The sequence below is a fragment of the Sander vitreus genome, chromosome 13 (genome assembly GCF_031162955.1).
Source record: "Sander vitreus isolate 19-12246 chromosome 13, sanVit1, whole genome shotgun sequence".
Lineage (NCBI taxonomy): Eukaryota > Metazoa > Chordata > Actinopteri > Perciformes > Percidae > Sander > Sander vitreus.
Genome location: NC_135867.1, coordinates 5,850,479 through 5,875,920, shown reverse-complemented (window position 1 = coordinate 5,875,920; position 25,442 = coordinate 5,850,479). Strand labels below are relative to the sequence as shown.

The following is a 25,442-nucleotide window of genomic DNA, read 5'->3' as shown; positions in this document are numbered from 1 at the left end:
AACAAGTATCTTCACATGCAAAAAGAGCTATCTGTAATCATGTGTCACACTGTAACTAAACCTCTCTTGTCAGTATTCAGTCATTGCAGACATTCACTGTGTATTATCGCATCAGCAGCTCTGGAAGTTTTGCTGTTAAATGAGCTTTTCCGACACTCGCTGCGCGGACTGACTGACTGACTGACGCCCCTCCTGCCTGCCCCGGTCGGGTAAAAGGCGCATGTGTGTTATTGCTGTGATGTGAGTTGAGCCGCATCCAGACGCACTGGCCGCCGCTGGCTGATGCTCCCCCCGTCTCAGCTTGGTGGTGTTGTGCGCAAAATCTCCAGCGCCGGACGGACGGACGCAGTTTGACGGTACAAACGAGCGGCACTGCGGGGGGATATCCAAGAAAAAAGCCATCCAAAGACGACATGGATATTTAACGGGCATTTCTTTTTTTTTCTTTTTTTAAATCTTATTCGTTTTTACCCTGGGATGTTGCTTTTGCCCCCGGGGTGTTAATTAAACCTGCTCGATGTCTCTCATCAGTTTATAACCGAAACAAAATGAGGATTTCTTCTGGCGACTGGTTTCTGTTGATATTCTCTGGCTTTTGGGGACTGACAATGGGTGCTTTCCCGAGCAGTGTTCAGATCGGTGAGTTTGTGAGCCTTAATGTTAATTCCAACCACAAAATGAATCATGTGAATGAATGTGTGGACGTCCTGTCCGCTGCCTCTGCCCTGCCATTTAACACCCCAGCACTACTCAAAGTGGAAATTGTTGATTTCCTTCCGCAGTCTTTTTAATTTGTATTCTCTGAAACACCACATTCAGACAGGGTTCTTTCCTCTGTTGGTGCTGTGTGTGTACACACACACACACACACACACACACACACACACACACACACACACACACACACACACACACACACACACACACACACACACCTAATGCGCTTTGTATCTGCAGGCTAGAGTGTATCCCAGTGCACTCCGCCACTGCAGCAGATCAGAGCAGCAAAGTGTGTGGTGTATTCCCCATGCAGGCTGCCTGTGCATTGGCTGCTGTTAATACTCTCGCAGACCCCCAGTCCTGGTGCTGCAATAAACCTCTGCCACGGTCCCATAGCCCTTACAGCTCCTCTGTTCCTCTTTTCCCAGTTGCACACTTTTATTTTTAAACATCTGCATGTTTCAATTAACAACGTGACAGTCATGGGATGAAATAAAATGTGGTGCATTCATGGTTTTCATTTCGCTAGCAGGCAGATTGACTTTGTTGATTTAAAGGCAGGGGATGAGAAGAAGGGCAAACTGTGACCTCCAGTTGTTGATCATCACAACCCTCCCAAAAAAATCAATTATCAGAAAAGCAGTCATTCACGCTTTTTTTTCTGTACAAATTGAACTGTTTTAAAACCTTATCTCCTGAATTAAATAAAAAAAATGTCGTGGCTTTACCCTCCACTGCACCCCTGCTTGTAGCACATGAGTCAAGGCACATCAGCACCAGTCAGGCTGATGAAAAATGACAAGCTGTTCAAATGATTCCCCTTGTCCTTTTATATCAACGTGATACCCGAATCCCGGGCCACTCCAGGGGAGGTCAGAGGTCAGGTCAGAGGTCAGGGTCTGTTACAGAACAGCACTCCTGAAACTGAAGACACTTGAGCTGTGTGGGGGTTTAAACCTGTGGAACTGCTGTGCCATCATGCTGAACAATCAAGTAATATTTGCTGCTGATTTAAGCATAACTACTGCTGCCGTGTGTGAATCTTTGCTTATATAGTGTTTTCTAGAATTTCAGACACATTTTCCCAGTGTTTTTCAAATCATAACCACTTCTCATTACATCTCGTTTGGCTAACAGATTTGCTGCCAACGATGAGAAACGTTGATTTAATACCAGTGTCGTCATAGTTCCCCTCTCAACCCTGTAAACGAACTCTGGGATCCACTATGTGCCAGTGTTTCCTCTCCCACCAGACTTCAATTAACACTTTGTATAATTTGAGCAGCCATCACAGAGCTTCATTACGTCTGAGAGAGGGCAAACATATCTCCAATCAACACTCGTCACCTTCAAATAATTATCACTAAAAAATCAACACTTATTAACAGTGTGAAATTTGCTGTGTACACATGTCTGCAGAACGGAAACAAGTGAACAAATACAGTCATAGCAAACATGCTTTGCAACTGCCACAGATACATTCTGACACCAGTGATACTCGTAAAGACAGATCTTGAGAATTTATTATACATCCCACTTATTATTCATTCATTTGCTGTAGTGTCTGCATTTCATAGAGGGCAGGGGAGACATCTACGACAGGAAGTCAATCAATCGCATCCAGAAAAACATACTCTTAGAATATCATAAAAATGACCGAGAGTCAATATGTTCGCAAAGCACACTGATTGAAATCACCTTCAAAGTAAAGAAAATTGATATGTCATGCAACACTTTCAGAGGTCTTTCAGGATTAACAGGATCCTGAAGCTTTCGTCAGAAGATCCTAATATCATCTGAGTAGCTGTGTGTGTGTGTGTGTGTGTGTGTGTGTGTGTGTGTGTGTGTGTGTGTGTGTGTATAAAGTCAGGTGCTGCCAGATTCTTAGACTAACTGAGATCAGTTCCACAACCACACATGTAGACTCCACTAAGACCTGGTATTAAGTAGTGATCTGGCTATCTTATCTGGATAAGGAAAAACGCACGTTAATGCAGATGAAAATGCACGCAGAATACATTGCAAGACCACATATGGACGTGATCTCCATTGAGAACGGACCTCACCCAGATGTAAATGAATGAATTCATTGTAAATTACTATCTTAAGCTGCTAGTACACACAACCCCATGATAGTATCCTACATTGCTTCCCTCGACCTAGGGCCAGTTCACCCGTACACTCTTTGTAAAACTACCTTTTTCTATGCGTTTCTTTGCCTTTCATCCACATGCAAACAGATATTTTACCACTCCTTCCAGGGTGAAGATGTTCAGAAACTCTGTTTTCAGTGTTGATGTAGACAGGGAAACAGAGTTTTGGGCTTGTAACGAGTGTGCTCCATTATCTCCTATGTGAGGTGTCACAAATGAGGCGACATTTCAAGCAATGGCGGACGTGGCCAAAATAGTGCTGGTCATAGCTGGTTGATATGGCCAAAATCTTCTATCCCGTTATAGGTAACTTGATATCTCGATAAGGATATATATCACATGTATACAAATAATAATAATAATATATATACATGTATTGTATGTTTTCTGCTAATTCAATAAAATAAATACTCTATAATAAATAATCACATGGTAAAGCCTATTTTTGTATACTCCTGTGTGAATTAAACACTTGACAAATGAAAAGTACTGAGTATTTTCTCATTTTATTAAGAACTTTAATGCAAAGTGATCATAACGTGCAAGGATCAGAATGTAAAGCGTTGTCCAAACGACGTAAATATTGCCGTAGCACAGTTCGGCATCTGGTTTGTTGACGTTGTGTCAAACAATATAGAAAAATCTATGCGATAGACATTTTTATGTTGTTTTGACAATGTATATTATCATATCTTCTACCCCTAGTGCTGGTTCTAACTGCAAACAGGACTTTACTGTTTTACACATAAATGTACAGTTACTCTTCCACTATACTGAGGAACAGAGGCGTCACAATGCGCTGCGGAGTGATCTATGCGCCAATGCAGCCAGGTAGCCACCCGTTTTTTTTTGTTGTTTTTTCAGGCTTCTGATTGGCCGACATGGCTTTAGGGTTGTGTTAGGTGTTATATAGCCACCTGTTGTTCAGGCATGATCTTGAAAGCGGTTTAATTGTGTTTTTATTTGAATGGAGATTTCTTTAAACAGAAAACTTTTTAAGAGGGTAAACCCCAGTTTTCAAAAATACCCGTGTACGTGTGAACTAGGCCTGAGTCACATCATGTTTTTTGGCAAGTCGGCCAACTCTGCCTGCCTAATTTGCATATGAAGATCTGATCACAATGTGAGCTGAGGTGTTGAGATCACTTATAATAGCACGTGTAAATTCAAAGGCCTGTGATCGGATGTCATCATCCACATGCCAGATGGAAATAGGCTAAAAAAAAAAAAAAAGGCTCTTTGGAGCCACAAGGGTGTTGTTGTTGGCAACCCATATGGCATTTATAGACTTCAAAGTCTTGGGTCCCTACAGTGTGTACTTCTGTACTGAATCTTATTTGGTGTAACCTCTAGCAGAAGTGAAAGTTGTAGCTAAATAAGCAGGATTTAGGTCAAAGCTAGATTTTTTTCTCCTCTTTTAGTCAGCATTAAGGCATTTTCAAATTTAAAATATGTAAAGGGCATTCTTACTGATCAGTTGCCAAGATGATCAAAATTATCACACCATTTCTTTTTGTAAATCCAGAATTAACACCTCCTGTGAACATTTGTGTGAGTCAATGGTACATGAAAACATCACAGTGGAAATCATAGCTGCTCCAGTGCTTTTTCTAACCATTACTAGATGCAAAAAGATGGAAAGGATTTACATGAGTCGGCATCAAGTAGTAAAATATTCTAAATCTTTCCTTTTTTAAAGAGGTCAGCCATAAAAAGAATATGCTGGCATTTTGCTTTATTTGACATTTATACTGTCTCATTCCAAGAAATATAGCCTTAAGTTAGATTTTCAAATGTGAAGCAACCTTCTTCAAACCTAAAACACCAATGACATTTGCACAACCATGAACAGCACAGTCAAGATCTACATAGGCTGAAGAAGGCCGTAATGTAAAAAAAGAAGAAGAAAGAAACCGAGAGCAATGTCTCATCTCTGATGCCGAACTGATTCTTGACACTGGAGCTGCTCATGCCTAAAAAAACCTGTGTGTTGATCCAGAAGGGTATACATGGAATATTATATCACTTTTTCTGCTTGCATTGATTTGAAATAAAGGTGATTTACATGCTAATCACACTGTATCCTACATTGTGACAAAGCCCAGTGGTGCTTCAAGAGTCGTGAGTTGCTATACTGTAGGATTAACACTGTGTTGTCAGCAGTAGTGATTTACCAGACCAATATCGGACTTTTATTACATTTCATATATAATGTCCAGTCAGCTGTGTCCACCTTTAATATGATAGAGGTTCCTCTCCTACCACAGCTATCAAAACACTGTTTAAAACCCTAATACACATTTGGTAAAAGCTCACAAGAAAAACGGCAGACGTTTATTCAAATGCCTGAATACGACTAATGTTAACCTGACAAGGACCTTGGTTTCTTGTAACCTTGATCGTGATCCTTCCCTAACTTTAACCAGGTAGTTATTTTTTTAACCATAAAGATGAAGGTTTCGCGTGTTGTTCCACCACTTTGGTCCAGATGAAAATATCTCAACTATTTGATGGATTGCCATGGAATGTGCTACAGTTATCCGTGGACCGCATAAGATAAATCCTAATGACTTTGGTGATCCCCTGACATTTCCTCGAGTGCCAACAGCAGGTCAAAGTTTTCACCTATCCATTATAATTTCTTGACATCTACTGGGTCGATTGGCACAACATTTGAAAAAGACAATTCTACGTCTCCAAACAGGACCTTTGATGAGGCTCCAGGTGGCCCTCAGCAGGGGAGGAATAGTATAATTTCCCTGTGATCTTTAGTTTGAGATCCTTCCTCAGAGAATATGTATATTCAAATCACATTGTTTCATTCTCTGAAACTGAAATCTTCTAGTGTACAGTGAAGATGGGTCAGTGCTAACTCAACAACTTCTGTGGCCACCTTATTTTGTATTCAGTGAAAATCATTTTGTTTGTGGAGTTTTCTGCCTTCATTTCACTTGATTCATGTTTCTGTGCTCATCAGAAATAGTTGAACTGTCTGTTTTAAGATTAAACATATGGGTGAGATAGAGTGGATTCTTTTCTGGTGTGCTTCCTCATCAGACTTGTGTTTCTCCCCCGTCTGTTCAGGCGGTCTGTTCATCAGAAACACTGATCAGGAGTACACTGCCTTTCGTTTGGCAATCTTCCTGCACAACACCAGCCCAAACGCCTCGGAGGCCCCGTTCAACCTGGTGCCTCACGTGGACAACATCGAGACGGCCAACAGCTTCGCCGTCACCAACGCCTGTAAGTCAGTCACACTGTTTCCCGTTGTGTATGTGCACTGTGGTGTTTTAATCGCAATAAAACAGGAAAATGAGACTTCCTGTGTGTGAGGTAACTGGGGTCTGACCAAGATATATGGACAATATTGGCTTTTTAAGAATAATAATTAATTAAGATATGTTATTAGGTTTATTTTTGAAATTTGGACAGAGCCAGACTTGTTGTTTTCCAATGCTTCCAGCCTTTATGCTAAGCTAGGCTAATCACATATAGACTCCAGCTCTGTACTTAATGCACAGACATGAGATAGATCTTTTCATTTCTTTTTTAGAAAGGGAGCATTTCTTAAAAAAATTTGAAATATTTTTTGAATTGCTGTGATCTGGGATCAGACAGCATCGCTAAAAATAAGAAACACAAGTAGTCAGAGGAGGTTATGGTAACACCCGGTGTGCGGGCGTGCGGGCGTGCGTGCATGCGTGCGTGCGAGCGTGCGTGCGATGTGGCAGTACAGCTGCGTCTGTGAGTGTCTGCTGGCTCACATCTGATCTGAGCAAAGCTGCACACACTGAAGGGGACAGCAGCTGTAAGCACACACACAAACAACAATCACACACACTGCCATGGTTACATCTCCAAACTAGTAGGCAGTGATTGTTTTTAGTAATGATCCCGTGTGTATGTGTGTGTGCAGGGGGTGGGGGTTTCCACAAAGGCCATAAAACACTGCAGCCTGATGTCTTCTACTATCTGTGATGTGATCTGGTGTTAGAAAAATCAATGGCTAAATTAAGCAGAGAATGAAGTGCTGTTATGTTTGTTTGGTAATTGAGAGTGTTTGTGTGTGTGTGTGTGTGTGTGTGTGTGTGTGTGTGTGTGTGTGTGTTACATTTTGGTAAATTAGCACCATTGAAAGTATGCCAAATCAGCAGTTCCTGTTTTTCTATGATTTCTAAAGGGATTTATGGACACTTTGATAAACGCTAGAGATAATGATATCCTCGGAAGGTGTAAGTCGCACTGAATCAAAAAATGTTTACGTATAATGTTTGTGTGTTCAGATCTGTATATTTGCCTCTGCACCATTGCAGCAAACGAAAAGTCTAGTTTTCTTCTGCAACATTATATTAGCTTTTCTCATGTGGAATCATTGGAAACCTTGAAACCATGCTGACCTACAGTAAGCATTCAGTTCAAATGTTGTTTTTGCCTATTAATTATCTCTAAAATGAAATTACAGTAGATTAATCTGTATCGATCTCAGTGGGGAAATGAGTTGTGCCAGAAGCAGATAGAATACTGCAGGGAAAAAATAGAAAAGTGGGTTATGAGCACAATAATAGAATATATGATGAGTAATTTAAACATTTGCAGGGTGATGTACAGTATATATGCACACATAAATATGCAGTTAAAGTATATTTAAACAGTGGACTGAAAGAGCATGAATATTAATGTGGCCTTAGTTTAAAAATACCTAAATATACAGTGTGTTTAAATTATTTAAAGGAAACCTATACATAACCATAATGATCTAGATCCAATACTTAGTGCTTGAGTATCTTTTATGGGCTACTTAAAATATTTTTAATACTATGCACAAAAGTAGCTTCTCTCTTATAATAAGATACCAGGGTTGCAGTATCTGAGACATCTTTATTTCAATAATCCTTTTGCATTTCCCTGTAATTTACTTGCAAGTTTACACCATCCTCGAAACAGGCATTTTGTGTTTACCCAGTCAAAACAGACATTGAAATGAGGCAGTGAGACAGAAAACCGGCTGTTAAAGGAGCTCTCAATGGCCGGGGCAATGAGAGGAGAGCAGCAGTTGTCCTATAATAGAGGAGTGTGTGGATGGGTGTAAACCGTATAGTTCCAGAAACAGAAGAAACTATGGGATTTTTCACCTCTAGTCTAATGGCTGCACAGTCACAGGAAGCAAGTCTGCAGCGCATTGATTGGCCAAATCAGAGCAGAATTACATGAGCCAATCAATGGCCCTGATAGCTCAGGGCCAGCGGGGAATTTGAGATCGAACCACATCGCTTGCTTTCACCCCCCATTTTACATTTCCCAGTGCTTTTATTCCTTTTTCCTTTTCGTCCCGTTTCGCTCCAATAACGTAGGCCCTGAGATAATGGTTATGAATAGGCATTGTTACTATGTGATGTTTAAGGGCATAGCATACATTTGGAAAGGGGAGATGAGTGACGGAGCTAATTTGCGAAGAGAGATTAGGCCATTTAGGGACTCGGCAACATGCTTCTGTCAGGAAGGCTGATGGGGACAATTGGTGGGAGGATGGGGACAAATGTTGTATGTTTGCCATTGTCATTGATGCTCATTCTGTAGACCCAGACACTGATCAATTATGTTTCATTTTTTTGATTAACTGTGTGGTCTCCATGATATAAAGGTACTATTAACATTTTATTTAGTTGGTTATCTCACAACTTTAAAAAGGTTCTACTGTTGGTTGTTCACCCAGCAAAAAAGGTATCAGTGTCAAGTTAATTGTGATACCTTGGCATAATTATCATTAACAAATGAGACCGTGGTCAAGACATTTGTTGCAGCAGTGGTATTCAATATCTCCCACAGGCTGAGAATTAATTTGTGGTGCTCAACTCCATGGGGTGAAATTGGGCTTCTGCCAACAAAGGAAATATTCCAAGATATGTAAATAACTAGGTCTTTAAATATTAGACTTTAATGTGTTAGAACACCATACCACCATCTTTCAATGCAAGACTACTCAGGTTTCTGTCCAAATGTAGCACAAATTATAACCAAATTTCAAGAAAATCAGCACAAAAAAACAAGTGAATGTGCTTTTCCTTTCACTACTATAATGTAAATATTGTATTGGAGTTAAACTCATCAAGATAAACAGCTGGTTGGTGCTAATTTTCCAATCAGGTGCCATTAAAACATTGCAGAAGTAGAGGGCACAATGAAATGATGTAATTAAAGAGTGCCAGTCAAACTTCAAGCTTGGAATGGAAAACGATATAGAAATAGAAATATGGCACACAGATCTGATGTTGTCGTCTGCCGCTATTTATCATCTCTCCAGTGGAGTAGGAGCATGTCATGATTTATTCGCTGAGTCTGTCTCCATTGCACATTGTTTGTTTTTATTGGTACACCAACAAAGCGATATATGGGCTTCTTTTTCATATTTTCACACACAGTTTCAAAAATAAGTAGATGGAGAAACACGTATTGTTTGCCACAGTGACTTTTCTGATAGTAGCTGATAATGTTGTATTGAAATTCTAGACGCAGTGGTGTTAAAGGATATGGCTGATGATATTATACATTTTTCTTACTGTCAACAAATCCATGAAAAGACCAAAACCAAAAAAGAGCTGATCCTAACAGCCAAAGCCTGTTACTTTATCGTGTTTTTTTTTTTTAATAATTGTTGCACATCAGTGAGTCACACCACCGTTGCACTGGAATCCTTAATGACCATGAACAACAAATGTGTATTAATCCGCTGCTGAAAATAGTCCCCAACAAATGCACTTCATACTCCTGTTTGAGTTTGAGTAAACTTTTTAAAAATTGCAGTGACCAGCTGCTTTAAAAAAATACTTTTATTTTCAGAAATGAAACTATATATTTGTGATCCGTTTTCTTTTCTTTTTTTTAAGAGTTACATCTTCAGTAGGAACAAATGGACTTGGACAGAATAGGAAAGTCTGTTGGTTTTGGTCTTTTCATGGGATTTGTTGACAATAAGAAAAATATACAATATCATCAGCCATATCCTTTAGAGCAAGACTATGCAACGCAATCTTCCTCTTAGAATTGGAAAGTTGAAGTCATAGGCCGTAAAATTCAGCTGTGCACCAGAGGCTTATTTATTGATGACAGATTTAATGAGATACATATAGCATAGTTAATAATGCATGTGTTTATTTACTACCTGTGTCTTAATTTAAATGTACTTCTGGTGAGGAGAGTCTAATTGGTCACTGCCCCTCCATTTGGTTTCATTTCATTACATGTCGTTGTCTGCACACAATGTCTCAGACACAATTATCAGATTATGTAACAATGACAAAAGCTGCACTTTACCACCACATTTGGCATTTTGAAAGGGGCCATCAGGTCAAAACTGTGACACATGTATTACTGACTGGCCTGGAGGAAGATCAACTGTGGGGAGTGAAATGTTTATTGTTGCCTTATGTCACCTACAAATGCTGCATGATGCATCACTTGGATCAATATTTTACAGAAACTGAAATTATTTCCAGAATGCTCAAAAGAGGCATGCAAACATACTGGGTGCAGATTTCAGTCTGTCTGTGCTTTTTTTGCTATTAAACAGAAAATCACTCGTCTCTCACATGTATATATTTGGAAGGGCCGTAAGTAAAATGCAAAAACAGCAGCCTGCCTGGTTTATTATGAAACACTTAGGTAGCGTGCCGATCATTTCATGGATCTCTGCCTTGCTGTCAAGGTGCCATTGCTGGTAATGTGCTGAAGTTCAGGACAGTCGGAGTTGGAGTGACTGTTAGAGTCTGTGAGTCCTTGAACTTCTCAACCATTTGTCCCTTTGGATGTGAAGACATGTCCCCTGGGAGTTCAGACTGAAAGTCAGTGAGAACATCCAGGTGTTTCTGACAGCGGCTTGTGTACAAGAAGCGAGTTCTCAACATCACCAGTGAAATATCTTTGAAAACAAGGGAGAAAATCGATGCACTCTTATCACGGTACTTGTGTAATACTTAAGAACTTGGGATATCCCATCTATTTTTAGTGAAATGCAGCTGACACACGTGAGAAAATTACCTCTCTGAGGAGATATTACCTCAACAATACTTTGCAGGGTCACTCTCTAAGGTCAGATTCTCCACATTGAAGTGGAATGAAAGTAAGGAGCATTTACGAGAAGGAAATAATTGAAAGGAGAAGTCTTCTTTCTTGGTGACAGGTTGCGACTGCAGTGAAATTCTCTGATTTTACTTAAGGAGACAGTCAGAGAGACAGACTCTGGTATTGTTTTCAATTGTTTACATCTAATGAAGAACACTGAGCTGAACTGTAACATCCAGTATTGGATGTACAATATATTAACTTAACTAAGCTATAAGCTAACATTACTGTTCAGCACACTTTTAAATCACGTACAGAAACATAAAGGAGACATCTTTGTGTTTGTCTTGCTGTCCCATTATTATACGTTTTAAAGGAGACACCACCTTTTTAACACCATAACAAAATTGTGATAAAAATCCCTGTATCCTGTCTCTTGAGGTCCAACACTTCCCCTGGCTTCGAAGTAACATGATCCTAACAATGAGAAAGTGTGGCAGTTGCATGTTTGGCATTGTTTACTGTTTAACATGATGCAAAAATTGCAGCTTTAATTTATTTTTCTTCGCAGCAACTTTTGAACCCCGTTCTTGACCCATATGTTAATATTAATTAACCTATATAACATATATAACATTGTAACAAAATATCTTGAGGTTCGCTAACTGGCTTCTTTGGGGACTTTCTCCTGTACAATATTTGACCATCTCCTTTCAGCGAATGGAGCTGGCTCAGTCGTCAACATCTGAGCTGGCTCTGTTCATGGATGGTCTTTTGTGTCGGATGTGGATGGTCTCCTTGATCTTGCTCTGGCCTAAACTCTGTGAAAATAACATTGTATTGATTGCTGAGATTTGGAAATGCGACAAGAATGCTAAAAAAAGATCCAACAGGGCGACAAACATGAGCAGTCCGGCGATCAGACACGACGTAAACAAACCTATTTGGAAGAGAAAACAAAAGCGAACAGTAAAATGATTACCTAAACTGTTTGTTGTAAACATTCATCACGGTTTACAGAGCAATGTATTTGGTGGGTTGCCTGCACTCCGCTTTCTTGTGCAATGAGGGATTATTAGCGATATTTCAGGTGTGCTCACTTCAAATAAAGTAGTTTAGATAATCTGGCTAAATTGTTGACTAGTTTACGACCTGTCTGATTGTTCATGTTTGTTGTCCCATTGGACCTATTATTAGCAATGTTGCTGCAAGCAGAGATCTTGGTAATTACAAAAATGCAATTTAAATCATAACACCTTATGTCCCTGGGTGGGAATTTGCAGAGTCATGTAGAATGGCCAGAGGCCTTATTTTTTCAGGTTGTCTGTCCACCTGTCCTGTTCTTGTGAACGTGATATCTCGAAACCCCCTAGAAAGAATTTCTTAAAATTTGGCACCAACGCCCACTTTGACTCAATGGTGAAATGATTAGATTTTGGAGGTTAAATGTTAAGGTCCTTGTGTTACAGAACATATTTTTGGCCATAACTCATGAATTAATATGCTAATTAATTATGACAACATTTCACATGAATGTCTATTAGGTTAAAATAAAGGTCAACTTCACTGTGACATAATTATGTTTTGTAAAAACAATTTTCTGGCCATTATTCAACGCCATAACTCAGGAACAGAAGGGGAGACATTTGGCTGGACACTGAATTGGTGACACTAATCTCCGGTGCCCACCTTAAAACTGTGGTGAATGTATAGATCTTCTATGCTGCCGGGTTAAACATGTATGTAAAGCATCCGTTTCACCAAAAAATACGTCTTCACTACATACAGTATATTGTATGATTCTGGACTGACACGGATGTAAACTACAACTTGACTGGTTGGTGCAGGCATACAACCACAAGGTGGTAATTCTATTTTTGACAGAAGACTTGAGTAAACTGAACAGGGAAGGTGAGAAGGTCTTCATGTTGCAGACAGCAGAATGACCAGAGAGTTGGAAAGTGGATATTGAATAAATGAACGAGTGGGTAAAGGATTTAAGAGAGCAATGGTTTGGGTGAAAACGCCAAATTAGATGAGGATTTGGACACTCTCAATCAATATGTTTTGGTGCAGCTGCAGAGTCCTCAGTGGTGTGTGCTGCCTTTTCATCTGCAGTTCATTCACACAGCAGAACCTTGCTGTGAACCACGCTCCCAGACAAAGGTTTTAAAGATGTGTGGGTGTGGAAGGGGTTAATTTGACCTCCTACATGCAGCCCCCGCTTTCACCTTCATTGAAACACTGACATCTTAATCTGCATTGAGTCATTTATATTCAGCATGGCACTCTGACTCACTCCAGATCCAGATAGCGAGCAGCCGGTGCTCCTATATGCACTCATGCAGCATAGGAGACCTTACATTTTCTCCGCTGCTCACACATGAACACATGCCCACCTTCTCTGTCCTCGGGTATGAAAACGCTCTCCCATTTGTGTTTTATGCGTGCCTGTGTGTCTAAAGGCAAATAATCTGACTGTTTAGCATGTTAGCTCTATTCAAGTCTATTATTTTTCCCTCCATTGGCTCCATTCAGAGGGACTCTTCTGCTATGGAGTGCTTCCCTATAAATGGCTGCCTGTGTCCCTCATTTGTTTGAGGATCCTTCTGATGCACGGTGAAAAATAAGCATGCCTTTTGGCAATTTGTGTGTGCGTGCGTGTGTGTGTTTGTGTGATGGCTGGTGTTAAAAGAAGGAAAGGATGGAGAGAAAGAGGGGGGCGGGGGCTGCTAATGAGAGATTAATGTGGCAAACTAGGTAGGAAGAGGGTGCATAGAAGAGTGAGGAGATGTGGGGGGTACAAGGAAGAGGAGGTGATGGAGGGTTAAAAGGGATTCATTAGCCTGGTAAAAGGTAAAATGTAAGCATGATCATGTAAGAAACCTGGTTCATGCAGACCAGAATCTGAGCTATTATAATGGCTTTTTGAAAAGTAAAAGACGACTTTTCTACATTCAGCTGTATTAGCATTTATCACCTGTCCCGGTGCAACATTAGTCATACGTTGCTAAATTTAGTCAAGACATTTTAATGAAAAGTGCCCCTTGCGTCACAGTTTGTGTGGCGGACAAAATACAAGGACGTCCAATGAAAGAGTTGACTTTGCAGTCAAGAGAAACAGCACAGCCTTGTTCCCTTTGCACAACAGTCTGCAACCCTGCTAGTCTGCTAAAGTACAGTGAACAGCATAATTTCACATATGATTTAAACACTTGACACAGCGTTTTATTCCAATAAAAAAAAATCAAGTAACCTCAGACAGACATATAGATTGAATCTTAAATATGTAAAACAAAACATGCATTAAGTATGGCAGTTAAAGTGTACTGATTATGCATATCTTTATTTAATATATTTGGCATTGCAATCACATAAAGCCCTTATTAGTGTTTTATTCCAATAAAAAAAATCTAATAACATCAAACAGACATATAGATTGAATCTATTTTGTAAAACAAAACATGCATTAAGTATGGCAGTTAATCTGAACTGATTATGCATATCTTTATTTAATTTATTTGGCATTGCAATCACATAAAGTCGTTATTTAGTGTGTGTGTGTGTGTGTGTCTGTGTGTGTGTGTGTGTGTGTCTGTGTGTGTGTGTGTGTGTGTGTGTGTGTGTGTGTGTGTGTGTGTGTGTGCGTTGCGTTGCGTGAAGACACACAAGAAGTAAATCTAATCACAGTTAAGGGGTAGACAGATGCAAAAAGCTGATGCAGTTACCAAAAATATAGCTTCCAACTGCCAGTGTTGTATTAAAACAAAATAAACATTATCCTTCTCTAGCTTAACCAGAAGATAAATATTTTCTTATGTTGCATATTTAAATATTGAGGGATTTCATAAGGCAGTCTGTTGACTGAAGTCAAACCTGAGTGCCAGATGTTATTGCATACAGAAAGGCTATAATGGTTTTTAATCTTCCACGACACACAACAGAAAGTAACACATGTTGAGGTCATTTCAAACATTCCCCATCTATATTTTGAATTACTCATAAGGATTTCTCTGCTGTTGCTCATTGATAAACAGCTGATGTGTGTCAGCAGGCCATGCTGGACAGTGAAAAGGTAAAAAATGCAATCCAGAGAATGACATGCAGTAAGTTTTATGAGATATTCCCTCCATCATTAAAGGGAATCAGTGAACATTTAGAAGCCATCCAGGGTGTGAAGCTGCCTCATCACCTTCTTACTCAATTAGAAATCTATTTTTGGATATGGATATGAGGATGTTCGGATGGATTTTCTCCAAACTAGGACAGGAAGTCATGCCAGTTGCTTTGTGTTAATCATTTATATGTTTCTATTCCAAGTTTTAGAATATTCTCCTATACAGAGAGAAATAAAATCCACAGAAAACACAGAATTGGGTAATCAAATGCATCATTTGCCCTAAACGAATCCAGCGTCGCCTTAAATCCCTTTTTTGTCACACTGTTCAGTGGGAAATGTATTTATATGTTTTGCTTTATCATTATAAAATAGTTGAAGTGTGTGTTAGAAAGTGAACCAAGAAGTCCAACCTGCTGCTGCAGTGTTTAACGAACCCCAAAGTACAGAGTTGGATGGACCAACGTACCGAAGATTTTGCTATTCTAACAGTACGAGTGGGACCCAAATGTCCATAAGCACTCTTGAACTTTGGAAGAAGCGTTTGTCGTGTTTGTTGTGAGGATGGATCTCCCAATTAGATTATGAGATACTTTGTGTGCACAGTTGGCATTTGATTCTGAAATGGTTAATCCTTTAGGGAGTTTGAATTTGCCTAGTTACTGTAAGTTAATGACCGTCTATCTCTAAGTGTTTTATAGCTGCTGTGTCCAAGAGGAAATTTTGGCCTGATTTAACACTACAGTACAAGAAACACTAGGAGGTCAAGATAGTCATTAGTAATTATCCTCTAACAATCATATCCATCGTTGTCATCCATGTCATTTTTGAGGTAATGGAATGCCATGCATTCAAGTGTTGGATAAGGGGAACATTTAGCCGCACATTACAGAGAGGGTGATCTTTAGGCATTAAAAACCAAATTTCAATGCAATTTGGTTAATTGATCAAAAAGAACCAAATGGCCGCATATGAACATAAATTCAGTGTTGTTTACTGTTGATATAATACATGTAATGCTTGATGTATTATATATTTTGAATAGAAGTGATTAACATCACAGTGGCTCGTTGTCGTCTGTAATCCAGTTTGATTTACCCTGATTAACACATATGCATCTATGTTGCAGATTTTTGTTCTGTAGGTTTTATTCAACCCTGAGCTTAACACAGTTCAGAAGTCAACTTTAAACACGTATTTCTTCACACAAAAATGGAAAAGACAGCATTAAAGATGCACAATATACACATAATATGGCTGAAAAGCCTCAACGCAAAACTTTCACAGTCCACGTCGACCTTTCAAACAACCATATCAGTCAACTGCTAATATCAACATTGTTCATGCAACATTAACGCTAATGAAAGCCTAACAGATTGAAGTGAATTGCTTTGCGAGACAGAGACGACCGGAATATTTTAAGAGACTGACACTGACACAGACAGAAAGGGGAGTGTGAGGGAATTAGCAGTAGGTCTGCTCTCAGATCCCAGTCAATAAGTCATATTAATTCACAGATGGGTTTTAACAGGAACCCACTCTGGCCAGGGGAGTTTTTCTCACAAACTGGAGGATGCTGTTACAGCTCACACACATACTCATACTCATGAGCCGCTATCACATTTTTTAAATGACAGGAAGTAGCTGCAACACTGCGGCCCCCAGATTTCAAGCTGCAAGAGATTCCTTTGGTACATAGATCAAGTAGAAAGGATAACACTGAGGAGATCATGTTGAATCGCAAAGATCATCATTATAAAAGGACTGAAAGGAGAGTGAAATCAAGAAAAATGCATGCATGTCTCCTCGTGTTAATGTTGTTAATGCTGCATTCTTATCTTCATCTCATTCTGAAGAGTTTTTTTTTTTTCTACAACTAAATATGTCACTTTTAAAGAAGAAATATATCTGTATTCATTGTCTTACATATGAAAACTTTAATTTATAGATATAAAACACACCACTTAAATGCAGTCAGTGGTTTTGCTGCTATAGCCTTCATTGGTCTTGTATGACCAGTAGCTTATATGGTGGCTAATGTTAGCAAACTTTAGATGCTGCATAACTGACATTACTGAGTCTGGTCACGGATCTTATGTCTCATCTATGCCTGTGCTACTGATACACTACGTTTCAGCCTGAACATGGTAAAAAATATACCAGCTAAACATCAGCATGTTAGCATAGTCACTGTGACTGTGTTAGGATGCTGACTCCACTTCTATCAAGCATGTTTTGAGCAGCTGTGTTCAGCATAGAAAACTCTTATGAACCCCACTGGTACACCAACTATCCAGACAATGACTAGTAACTAATGCATATTGGACTTATATCCATCAGGAAGACAGAAACACAACTCCAAATGAATATGAATGTTGCTCTGTAACTGCTGGATGTGTAAATAGACAATTATTTGCTTAAACATTCTCTAATGAAAACTTTATAAACACACAATATGTTGTGTTTTTAGCTTGTTCCATTAAAAGAAGGAAACAAATCAAATTATGCAACTTTTAAGCCACTAACTGAAGGGAAATGTAATGTGCTATTATCCTGTAGGATATTGTCATTTAAAAGGGTATCTTTAATATAAAGAAGTTATTATTCTCAGCTAGTGCAGCGCCCGTTTAAAACGTGCCTGTTCCAAACGGGCCGATTGCTTGACCCCAGGTATTGCTGCTTGCAGCTTTCTCAAGACACTGCACTTCCTTGGGTCCCGAGCAATACACCTGCCATGACATTGTTGCTTTCCCTAGCAATGCTAGAATATACATGTCATTTGCTAACAGCTAGCTATTTGGGTGCAGGTTATTTCCAGGAATAAAAGCGTTCATTCCAAAAGTTATATTGCTGATGCTTGAAATGTTTGAGTTTGCTACAACGTAACATCTCCGGTCTATCTTTCTTCATCTGTTCCTGAATGTACTGTAGCAACCAACAGAGAGCGAGCTGTACCCTGCATGCTGCTCAGCGGTGTAACAGCTATTATGGGTCCCCTCTTAATACACTACACAGTGTGTACATAACACACTACTAAAATATATGTCCCATAGATGTCAAGAGCTCACACTCAACACTGCACTTTCTTTGCTCTTCAGCAATACACCTGCCAAGTGTGAGGTCGATCAGATGATGGTTGTTAAGAAAATTGAAGGACAGGCAGACAGACAGAGACTACTTTCATTTTAATTAGATAGAGAATGACCAAAATGTCCAAACATTACACTTTTCTATTTCCACACTGTGTTTACTTTCTATCTTATCTTTTATACAAAAGTTAATCAAAGCCGATAATGATATATCATGGAAATTAATGGTGATGAACTGTGATGATTCAGCACAGTACAACACAATGTTTTTCACTTGATATTAACTTGGTTATTCAGCATTAAGAGCGTAAATTACTTTACAATTTACACAAGAAGCTCTGATAGAAAAACATACCCAGACAGATGAGCTGTGATAAGAATATCAGGAACCTCTGTGCTGCTCTGGTTGCCATGCAGACACATGAATAACATATTGGGAAGTTTAATGAGGAGGTGTGTCCAAGCAATTAGCGGTCTGGTTTAATGGTCATTAGATTTCCAGTGTTAATGGATGAGGTGCATTGATAGCGAAACCCTTCGAGGACTTTGATCATTAGCCGCTGTGTTCATTAGTGAGGGGTCACACATGCAAACTCCACTGGAAGGAGGGAAAAAGTCATGATCTGGCTTTCCCTGGCCCACAGCTATGACTTCTTGATCTTTAACCCTTCATCCTTGGGAAAACAACAAAGATGGAGGGGAGCCAACCATTTCTCTTTTGCATTTCTAAAAGTAAAAAAATCCAAAAATGTGGTTTATGGATATGACCTGATGATGACAAGCTGTGTGCATGATCACTTGTTAGTCTCTTAGGAAGGTAACCATTGTTTAGGCCTCTTTAAACACTGACATCAAATCCAGGATCATAATCATGCAATCCAAGTCCAATAAAAATCTAACACTGCATTTAATACGCAACTTGCTCCTGGTGTTTGTGTGGGTTTAATTTTTGGTTTCCTGTGTTAGATCAATGTATTTTCTCTCCAAAGCTTTTATTAGCTTTGACAAACAACTGCAGTAAGTCATAATGGTTCCTCAGTTATTTCCAGCGTTAAATAATTTCACAGAAATGTTAGCACCTCCATCGCCAGCTGTCACACATTCCCATCACAGCTTGTAACTCAGCGTTTACACATTCACTCTGTTATCAGCCAGCGTTTTTACAGTTACTGTGAAAGTAGATAATTCTTCATTTTAGAATAAACCTAATTTAAAAAAAAAAAGGACAATGAATGTAATGCAGTCATACTTCATTAATCATTTTACTGTAATGCAGCTCTAGGTATCAACAAAATATATATAAATATATATCATATTTTTATTTTAACAATAAATCAAACATGCCGGAAGATACAGTAACAATGTTTTTTAACACTGATTGGATGACTAAGACAATAGTGTTAATTCAATTTCAATTCAATTCAATTTTGTTTATAGTATCAAATCATAGCAAGATATCTCAAGAATTGGTCCAAGCACTGAGCCTTGTGGAACGCCATGGCTAACTTCAGCGTGCCTGGAGGATTCATCGTTAACATTAACAAATTTAGATCGATCAGATAACCAGCTTAGTGTGATTCCTTTAATGCCAACTAAATGTTCCAGTTTCTGTAACCGGATGGTATGGTCAATAGTGTTGAATGCAGCACTAAGATCTAGTAAGACAAGTACGGAGACAAGTCCTTTGTCTGAAGCAGTTAGAAGGTCGTTAGTAATTTTCACCAGTGCCGTCTCTGTCCTATGATGCTTTCTAAATCCTGACTAAAAGTCCTCAAATAAACTATTGCTATGTAGAAAGTCACATAACTGATTAGCGACTACCTTCTCAAGGATCTTGGAGAGAAAGTGAAGATTAGATATAGGTCTATAGTTGGCTAAGTCCTCAGGATTGAGGGTGGGTTTTTTCAGAAGAGGTTTTATCACAGCTACTTTAAATGACTGCGGTACATATCCTGTTAATAAAGACATATTGATCATATCTAGTAATGAAGTATCAACCCCAGGTAACGCTGCTTTAAGTAGCCTCGTTGGGATGGGGTCTAAGAGACAGGTAGATGGCTTAGCTGAAGAGACCTTTAACATTAATTGTTGAAGGTCTATAGGATAAAAGCAGTCTAAGTATCCTGTATGTCAGGTCTTGTCGTTATTTCTAGCGGTCCTGCGTGTAAAGGTGAACCGTTAGAAGTTGAGGGCAAGATGTGATGAATCTTATCTCTAATTGTTATAATTTTATCATAAAAGAAGCTCATGAAGTCGTCACTACTCAGAGCTATATGAATAGATGGCTCAATAGAGCTGTGACTTGTTAGTGTTCCAGTAATTACCACCTTGTTCATCGGTTTTTAGTGTCCCCTGGAATCTTCTGTTTTGTTTTGGACATCCTGTCTGTGTAGTTCCTTGCGTTTTCTGTATCTGTAGTGCTTTTCATGGTGTGTTTTCTTGTGTTTTTTTTCTATATGTGGCATATATGGTGTCAAAATGGTGAAGATCTTTTATTCATTTGTTGTGTTTTTTTTCTATTAATTTGTGTCACCAAATTGCCTGTATTATTTGGGATATTAGGCATCCTCCAAGTGTGGTTTTGTGTGGCTTTTATTAATCAGGTAGTCTAATTGAGATTGCAATCTCTTTTTTAAGAGAGACCTTAGAACATAAAACAGCAAGCAAGAACAACACAAAGTCAGACAGCAAGCAACAAAATAGAATTAATAAAAAACAATCTCAACATTTAGAAAAGAATAGAATAGAAATCCCCAGGGGCATACCCCACTGGGTATGTGTTTTTGACAGCTTAACCCTTTGCTAGGTTAGCTTTATCAATGAATTAAAGATGCCTTGTGGAGAACACACAAAATGTATGTTAAATCCACAGTTTGTGATCAAAACAGTAGAGGAGTAAGACACGTGTAAAATGTGTTTTCTCCATCATGAAACATTTGCAAAGCTGTTTCTTAAAAATATTTTACTTATTTTTCTTTTACATCAGAATCAGAAATACTTTAATAATCCCAGGGGGAAATTATCTAAATCAAAAGCATCCATGTCTGCTTGATTGCAGTCTTCCTTGCTTTTGTTAGTGCATTGCTACATATCTTTTGCATCATTGTGCACAACACAAACAAAACAGTGACCTACTCGTAAAAACATTGCACACATTGCTCCATAGCTCTACACAGGATACCTTCAAATAGAAGATTTAAAAAAAAAAAACAGCCATTCTGAAACATGTATTTTCTGTGACCATGGTGTAACACAGTTTAACCAGCCATGTTATTAGCAGTCAGCAGTGATTCAGTGAAAGTACACACACACACACACACACACACACACACACACACACACACACACACATACACACACACACACACACATACTGACCTTTCACCCCATGCTTCTACTGCTGCATCTAATGATGAGACTATTATTATCATTAGTGAATCATTACTAGTTATCAGTTCTCTGCAAGCCATTTACCCTCTGTGCATCACTGTGTGTGTGTGTGTGTGTGTGTGTGTGTGTGTGTGTGTGTGTGTGTCTGTGTGTCTGTGTGTCTGTGTGTCTGTGTGTCTGTGTGTCTCTGTGCTCCAACTCGCTCTACAAGTGTAGAGCCCCTGATTGCAACATGATTGGCCAATTACTGAACTTTCATCATAGCAGATGCACCCCCTCATTGGTCGGTGGACAGAAGGAGGGAGTGGATGAGCTGATAAAGAGAAGTTGGGCATTTTTACTGCTGTGTATAGTGGTTTAATACCTCCATAACAAATCCACTTAAATGATGGGTTCAGCTCAGAATGCTCACAGTACAGCCACTGAAATTAGGGAAAGGAAACCAAAGCTGCTGTTTGAAATAAACAGGCTATCCTTAGGCTCAGACTAACCTTGTTTCATACACAGGGAAGTGCCTCCATGTGTAACCTCCTGCTAATCTGAAAATAAATGGTCTGGGATTGTGAAGACACATTATTTACCAAACCACTTGTTTACGTCATCAGCAGCCAACAATCAAAACTATACAACATACTTAGTGACAAGGCTATAGTGTTTAAGGATAATGGTTATCATGTCAACCCTCCCCCCTGAACATTATGTTAACAGACAAATAATTAGCATTAGCAGATACATTTGATAGGAAATGTAACCCTGACTTAATTCAGTTTTTTTTCATCAACTTAACGAGGAAACATTAAATACAAAGCATATCTGCAAAAACAGTCACTGTCGATGTATTTCAGGTGTTACAGTACATGTACGAACAAATTTGTATCTACAAATCTTCAAAGTGGACTGTCTATACTGAATCACGAATCATTAGCTGTTAGCAGCGGAGGTCCCCTCAGTGGTCACTGAGAGCGATGTTTTAAAGGAAGAAAAGAAGAATCGGCGGTGCAGCACAGATGTCTTCTTAGTTTTATTTATTAAATAAGGTGCATAACAGTTTCGATGTTATTCTAAATATGTTCTTATTTAATACATAAAACTAAGAAGACATCTGTGCTGCACCGCCGATTCTTTTTTTCTTTTTATTGACCTGTCCTGCCCTGGTTGCACCGGATTGTTGTGGTCTGCAGAAGCGCAGATCATTTTATTTTTTCTACTTGAGCGATGTTTTAAGCTCAGCTGTGATTCACAGTATATTACATCTTTGTTAAAAACATATTAAAAAAAACAGCAAAAGACCACCGAAACAACCATAATCTGATGGCTCAATCGTAAATAATAGGCTGCTGAGCTATTAACCGTATATGAAGTGCTTATATAGGCTAGATTTCTACTGAATTGAAAGTGTCACTTGGACTAGCAAAAGAATGGTGATCTCTTACTTTGTTTGTCTTAAGAAAACTCTCATACTCCATTGCATGTGCAATAGCTGAGACAGCCCAATGGATTATTAAATTATTTTGCATAACTATTTTGAAGAAATGTATTCTACACATTGGTAGTCACTTCCAGCATTTTTCAACTACAGGTTGCAACACAGCTTTGTCTTGTTTTTGAGTCAAAAGAGCCAAAAGAAACCATTATACAGGGCTAGATGACAACTTTTCTTCTTTCTCAAGAAATGGCTCACCAAACATTTTGTGTTCAAAACAGAGAAGTAATTTTGGGAGGTCCTGGAATATGGCTGCAGTTGTAAAATTTATGATTCATCAATGTAAACTAATCACACAAACAAACTTTTCTGGCTTCTAAAAAAAAAGAGGAACAGTCGGTGCACAGGTGCTATATGAATGAACCGGGCTACATTTTGTCTGCATTAGCAGTGGTCAGAGCAGGAGTAGCATTAGTAAAGTACAAGTTTATTTTCTCCAGCAGTAATGTTGCTTTTGGCTCTAGATAACTACTGTACTGTAAAGATAAAACGAAAATCATTCGATACTGATTCGATTTGAAGCAAGGCCCTATTTGGCTCTCTTTTTTTCTCTATACACACAAATGCACATTCACACAGCTGACGTAGGCGCTTATTTTCTGAGACATCTTGCAGTGGATTTGGAGACCGAGCAGGAAAGCAGCTTGTTTATGCGATGCCCTTGACATTTCCCAGCTCCTCGCTCAGTCAGAGAATCAAAACGCATATTATTGAATCGCCGTCCTACAGCACACCACCACATCCAGCCCCCACTTCGTGTCCTGCCTCACCCTGGCGGTGATAATGAATTGTCCTTGAATCTTAAACCCCCTCCTCTCCTCACAGAGTAAATCCGCTGACTTGCGCGATCCTGTGGGAACAGACTGCATGATGATGCACATTAATGGCTCAAGGAGAAAAGACATTTCCCCCCCGACGCTGCATGACTGGGGCCGCTGAGATGTTTGAGTCTGTGAGTGAACCATGGAAGGAGATGGGGGTGAAGGGAAGGATGGAGGGAGGAGAATGAGTGGGTGGGAGAAATGAAAAGCCTTTTTAACTTTGATTTGTCATAATGTCAGCATTAAAACTGAAAATGTAAATCATTGCAGATAGAAAGAGAGAATGGGGATCCTTTTTAAACACAAAGTAAAGGCAACTTTTCTCGACATCCAGGGTTTATATGACTTAGTAGGATAAATTAAAGAAAGCATATACATGTAGGAATACCTGTTCCCTTCTGTACTACTACTCTGTAATATTGCCGGAAGCAGTTATTTGGAAAAATTCTGAATTTGTTGTCAGCTGTCAGGAGGAACAAGGTGAGAAATCATTGTGTTGCCACACTAACATTTAAAATGTTCAAGAAGAGTGTGCCGGAAGATACCACTGCAGTGTAGACAGGTGGATTTGGATTCTTTATGAGAGCTTTAACAATGAAACAACTCTTTCTGTTGGGTCTACCACTTTCTGTAGTGCAGGTATTAAATATGTAAAAGTACAACATTGGCTTGTTTACTAATTTAACTTGAAGGTGGAGAAAACCTGCGAGTTTTTGATTAAAAAAAGGAATTCCTCACTGACAATATATTACTTTGAAATTCAGCCAAGCTTGACATCAACCAATTTGAGACATCAGCAATTAAATCATCATCAGGATGGTGCAAGGTGTAACAAGGCAGTTTTCATAAAAGTTACACAAGCTGCTGGATGCCAGGAAAATAATTATAGTTTTATTGCTTCTTTGTGCGTATAAGCCTCCAGCACATTATGAAACATTAGTGGAAAATGCTATAAAAAAAAGATGAAAAAATATTAGTCTGTTCTGGTTGACGTGGAAACATCTGTGGTCACTTGTGGTAACTGCAAGTATGTTTTAGTAACACAAGTTCCCTGAGTTCCCTCCAAACATTACATTAGTTAGGAGTATCCTTGAAATTATGTTTATATTCTACTAATTTGCAACTGCAAAATACATTTTGATGGAAATGTAATGCCGCCTGGATTATGCTTTCAGTTAACATCAGGAAATGTTGCTGATTAACATATCTGGAAAGTTGCAGAAGCTTTTGTGTACTAACATTATTGTTTAATGGCAGTTTTAGATTTTTCAAATCAGTTAAGATCACAAACTGCAATAAGTGTTGCACTTCCTCTCACCTTTTTGCTCCCTCCATCTGTATGACATTAATTTTTCCCTGAGCTCTTCTGCCCCATTTTTCTCTTTCCCAAAAGACACACAACACACACACACACACACACACACACACACACACATCATTCATACCCCTCCATGGATCCAGCCCTCCTCCCAGTGTTATTTCCTGTCTCCATGGGGAGCAGAGGGTGGGTTAATGAGGCAGACAGGCCAGACGATGCTCCTCCTGGTGAAGAACATCCAAAGTTTCTTAAACCTGCATTATGCAAGACCCCTGTCTAACAAAAAATGCAAG

The 25,442-nt window shown here is 39.1% G+C and overlaps 1 protein-coding gene across 5 annotated transcripts in view; it reads left to right on the top strand.

The window, feature by feature from the left end:
* The first annotated feature begins 410 nt into the window (after positions 1-410).
* Positions 411-25,442, top strand: part of LOC144528084 (glutamate receptor 4) — a 118,505-nt gene continuing 93,473 nt past the window's right edge. For all 5 annotated transcript variants that reach the window (XM_078266515.1, XM_078266514.1, XM_078266513.1 and 2 more), the window contains exons 1-2: positions 411-639; positions 5,958-6,116. In XM_078266515.1, the coding sequence (XP_078122641.1) occupies positions 549-639; positions 5,958-6,116 (250 nt within the window). In that variant the 5' untranslated portion in view covers positions 411-548. The remainder of the gene's footprint in view (positions 640-5,957; positions 6,117-25,442) is intronic.